General features: G+C 45.6%; 1 protein-coding gene across 1 annotated transcript; it reads left to right on the plus strand.

Annotated features, from left to right (window-relative positions):
* The first annotated feature begins 3,235 nt into the window (after positions 1–3,235).
* Positions 3,236–4,111, plus strand: LOC104533262 (arylamine N-acetyltransferase, pineal gland isozyme NAT-3). Its single transcript, XM_010193294.1, has one exon. It carries the CDS (start codon positions 3,239–3,241, stop codon positions 4,109–4,111), a length of 873 nt encoding a protein of 290 aa, XP_010191596.1. The 5' UTR covers positions 3,236–3,238.
* Positions 4,112–5,067: the final 956 nt, after the last annotated feature.

Below are 5,067 nucleotides of genomic sequence, written 5' to 3' on the forward strand. Positions count from 1 at the left end.
CAAGGAGCACAGCTGAGTCTGCTCGAACACTGCACAGCCATGGGTCCATGAGCTTCTTTTCAGCATAGTTCCCACCAGGACTGTGAGGCTGCCTGCTCAGCTTTTGGCTTTTCTTCGTCAAAATGAGGGACTCTCAGACTGTGGTAAGAGAAAGGATTATTCCACATACAGCAAGATCCACCCAGGAAGAGGAGCTTTCTCTTTGTAGCAAATTAGATTTGCCCAGAAGAGCATGATGGCCTGTAATCCATTCCCTTCAGCACCTTTCGCCTTGGGCATGGGTTCTTGCTTGCAGGGTCAAACACCAGCCATCAATGATGATAAAGAGACAAATTTTGATATGGGAGTGCAGCTGTGTAATGGGCTACCACAGACATCTCTGTCTGGTCTGATTTATGATATCTGCTAGTTATTCCAATAAATCAATGTTTGAATGAAACTTGCCATTGATACTAATTGTGAAGGACTGAAACTACTGTTGAGGAGCTCACAGGAAAGAATCCAGCTGTATATGTGAGAGAATTAACTTGTAGATACAAAAGCAGCATGAAACACACTGAAAGGATGGAGTTCCCCATGTGTCAGGACTCCACAGGCATCACTTTGCCAACAGCACCTTCACCACGGAGTCTTCAGGCGCTGCTTCTGGGCAAAGATCACAGAAGACACACTGCTGTCCCGGCGCTTTCTTGCATTCTATGAAACTTACTATAAAAAACCCCCAAACAACACATAAATAATAGCAAATTACGCAAAGGCAGAGCTGAAGTTCTTGTGCTTGGGCAAGGGGGTGTCAGGTGCAAATTACAGTGCTGAAATCTTGCTGCTCTGCAGAAACAGCGCAAAAACTGTCTCGGATTGAATGCATGCAAGATTTCTTCCCCATGTTTCCAAACAAATAGTAACCTAATACCTGGGCAAAAGAAATGCATATTACTCGAGTGCATTCAGCCAGCTATTAGAACAGAAAAATACTCTTTCTGTCCCAGCCCATGGTAGCTCCTGCAGAAAGCATGAAATGAGTGGAAATGTGAAGCAGCCTCTGCTCTAATAACACCCAGGGTTTGTATCCGCATTGAGTCAGTGCTGTCCGGTTTGCTCTCTCAACACAGCTTTTGTGCTCCACCCTTCTGCTTTTTTTTTGCCTTTTTTTTTTTCTTCAGCTTTTGCAATCTGACAGAGGCGGTGAAAGCAAGTTGAGGGAAAAGGCTTTTCCCTGAAGAGGAGCAGGAGAGCACTCCTCGAGCTCTGTCTGTGCTGGGTAAAGGCCGCGCCACCTGCTTTAGCCTAAAAAACCATCCTCCCCAAACTCCAGAAGTACACTGGTGGTTGCACTGATTTCCAGGTAAGCCCTTTTTTTAAACTCCGAATCTTGGTAGCTGAGTGCTCCCTAACTAGGAAGTTAAATCTGTTTGAACACAAAATATGGCAGAAAATGGCATGAGGGCAGAGCGGGGAGGTCAGCTGCTCGGTGTGACAGATAAGGGGGTCTTTTTACCCAGACACCAGCCTCAAGCAGATTGGGCATTTGTGCCAGCTGACCCATTTCAGATACCACTGCCAAAAGGGCCTTATAAACAGCCCAAAGAGATGGACAGACAGACAAATGCCACACCAATGTTTTTCCTTTAAGTTAAAATTACTATACATGTTTTGGCAAAGTGAAAGAAAGGGAGGGAAAGAAAAGGGGAAAACAGCTCATTGCTGATGGTGCTGGTTTAAAGTTCACACAGCAAGAGTGAAGTTTCTGCCAAGTTTCCCAAAATGAATAGAACTGTAGTTGTGGAGCTTTGAGGAAAAGCTTGGGAATGTGCGAAAAGCTGAACAAGGAGCATCCCCGGAATTATAACCAGATGCTCTGAACCCCGTGTGGGATCATTCAGGCCTGCTCGTTTTGTGTCGCAGACGTGGCTGTGACGCAAGTTACAGATTTCTGTAATGTTTCTATCCAAAAAGTTAGAAAGTGTGGGAAGCCAAACCGGGGCAGCCTCTAGTTCTGCCAGGCTATTACGCCAAATGGAAAGTTCTCATTTTCCTTCATCTGTTTATATACTGAAAGTATCTTTCCAAAATTTCCGTACAATTTGATGTGTGCCATTTTAAATCAGATTGCAGATTTAATCCTGTTTGAACAGTTGGACTTTTCCTTATGATTTTACCTTAAAAATCACACACAGGAACTTGAGAACATTTTGGGACCTCTCAGGTCCCAAAACAATGCTCCGTACTCAGAGATGTCTGAAATTTAGCGCTGCCTGGGGAGGAATAACAAAAATATTTGGCTACATCAAAATGCCTTCCTTGTTTCCTTGCCATCGAAGGCCAAGAGAACTCCAACTGCTTGTTTGTTCACTGCTTGTGAAACGCAATCCCATCGCCCTTCTGCTGCAGCAGGGATGGGGAGGGCAATGCCTGGTCCCTCACCCACAGGCTGGGGAGATTATGAGTTGAAAGATCCAATGCATCCCAAAAGTTAAGTCAGAAAATGTGAGGCCCATGAAAACTTGCAGTTTTAGCCCAAACCTTGGTTTCCTCCCTGTGCTGGCATAGGACTGTGGTGACCAGAGCCGGGGAGCTAAGCTGTGGTGCAGGGAGGCAGCTTGCAGCAGATGCAGCAAAAAAACTCCCATGGCCTTTTCTGCCCTAAAAAAATCCCCTTCTGTGCTCCAGGCACTAGAACAGAGAGCGGGAGCAGGTGAGTCTGGATCATGCCAGGCTGCCTCAACAATGAAGGAAATTTCTGGGCAGATTTGTCTCAGATTTGGTCGCAGAGGAGGCTCTGGATTGCTGTGCAGGACTGGGAGGGTTTGTTTTCTACTTCTGCTTCACTGAGTCAAACCTCAAGTAAAGCAGTTCAGATCCAGAGAGTCTCAGTTCCTATAATTTCTAGGAGGGAAGCAGTGCAGCTACTGTTTTTGTTCCTTCCTACAGAGATTTGTAGCTTTGCTGGGCAGGGGCTCTCTGCTGAAAAGCGCTTAGCACAGCTGGAGCCTCCCATCACAGCTCTAAAAGAAACAATTAAAAATAATGTTTGTGCTCATCAGCGATGTCCCATTGGCTTCCCTCAGAGCTAATACTCACACTCAACTGCCTTTGATGGGCCATTAGTCAAATCCTGCTCCTTTTTGGAGCAGGCTGCCCATACTGATGAGTGCCCCATCATAAGTGATGGGGAAGATCCTTCTGTCACTTCTGACACCACCCATTAACAGTTTTTTCACCCTTCTCTCAGAGGCATATGGACATCAAGGAGTATTTCACCAGAATTTCTTACTGGGGCACCTACGAGAAGCCGGACCTGCCCACCTTGACAGACATATTCCAGCACCACATCCGAGCAGTTCCTTTTGAGAACCTCAGCATCCACTGTGGGGAAAGCATCGAGCTGGACCTGGAAGCAACTTACAACAAGATAGTGAGGAGGAACCGTGGGGGCTGGTGCATGGAAAACAACCACCTTTTATTTTGGGTCCTGAAAACCCTTGGCTACAACGTCACCCTTCTGGGATCAAAAGTTTATGTCCCAGAGTACGACACGTATGCAGATGAAATTGATCATCTGCTGCTAAAAGTGGTGCTTGATGACAAATCCTACATCGTGGATGGTGGGTTTGGGATGGCCTACCAGATGTGGAAGCCAATGGAGCTGATTTCAGGGACAGACCAGTTGCAGACTCCTGGGGTCTTCCGCTTCCTGGAGGAGAGCGGGATCTGGTACCTGGAGAAGGTGAAAAGGAAGCAGTGGGTTCCAAATCAAAGCGTCTCCACTTCCCATAACGTGGACAGAGAAGTTTGCCGTCGGGTTTATCTCTTTACCCTTCAGCCACGAGACATCGAAGAGTTCAGAGTCCGCAACGCCCACCTGCAGACAGCGCCAGACTCGCTGTTTGTGACCAAGTCCATCTGCAGTCTGCAGACAATGGATGGCATCCGGGCGCTGGTGGGCTGGAAACTCACCGAGATAGAGTACAATTACAAGGATAATACGGATCTGGTAGAAATCACCATCGTCGCAGATGAAGAAATGGAGAAAACACTGAAAGAGAAATTCAATATAACGCTAGACAAGAAATTTGTACCCATCAATATGAGCAGGTTGTCTCTGTTTTAACTCACTGCCTGAATTATAATTCAATCCACTGGCATTACATGAAATCCTTCCCCCTATTTCTGACAAGCATCTAAAGGTTAAGCTTTCTCTTTCCATCCTCACCAGCGTAAGACAGAACATATTAGCATGAATCTGGAAAATAAATTGATTTTCACAACTGCTCCTGCATCTCTCTTTGGTTTGGGTAAAATAATGTCTTTCTAGCTCAAACAAATCACTCCCCCTCTGTTTCTGCTTGGCTGGAAGCAGGCTCTGCCCAGCTCCTTTCATCTCTTAAAAGCTTTTCCAAATACATCCAGAGCAGCAGAGCAGGGCTGTATGTGTCTCTCTCTATTACCTTGCACTGCCACCTGTGGAAAATCATACCAACCTCTTAAATTGCAAAAATAATCTGATATGCATTTAATAGCCACAAAACCAAAAACATCCAGTGCCAAGTTTGCTACAGTTAAGTCATTAAGGTCTCCTTTTTGCTGTTGCATTTGCAGAACCCTCTCATGCAGCCATCAGACAGTCCCACGCCTGCGCCAGTGCTTACGGATGGGCTATTTCTGGCCTAAGGCTGATAATGAGAAATATGAAAGAACCATCCTGTCTAGTTTCAGACTTTACATGACCTTCTCTCAGTGACATAACCAAACAGCAGTATTTCTTTGGACTGATGGCATCTCCCATGCATTTTGATTGCTCCCACTCAGCAGAGGAGTGCTGGGAATACACACTCCTCTCGTGAGAGTGCTGCTCTTCTCCAAGTATTATTGCACATTAATTATTGTGACTGAACTCAATCACACATGCAGAATTATTTTTCTGAAACATATCTGTCCTACTGAGGATGTGTTTGCACTGATACTAATTATATTGATACAAGGAGAAATCTTAATCAGATACCTAAAGGCTCACAGAATCACAGAAACACAGAATCTCAAGAGTTGGAAGGGACCTCAAAAGCTCAT

The sequence above is a fragment of the Mesitornis unicolor genome, unplaced genomic scaffold (genome assembly GCF_000695765.1).
Source record: "Mesitornis unicolor isolate BGI_N332 unplaced genomic scaffold, ASM69576v1 C13617962, whole genome shotgun sequence".
Lineage (NCBI taxonomy): Eukaryota > Metazoa > Chordata > Aves > Mesitornithiformes > Mesitornithidae > Mesitornis > Mesitornis unicolor.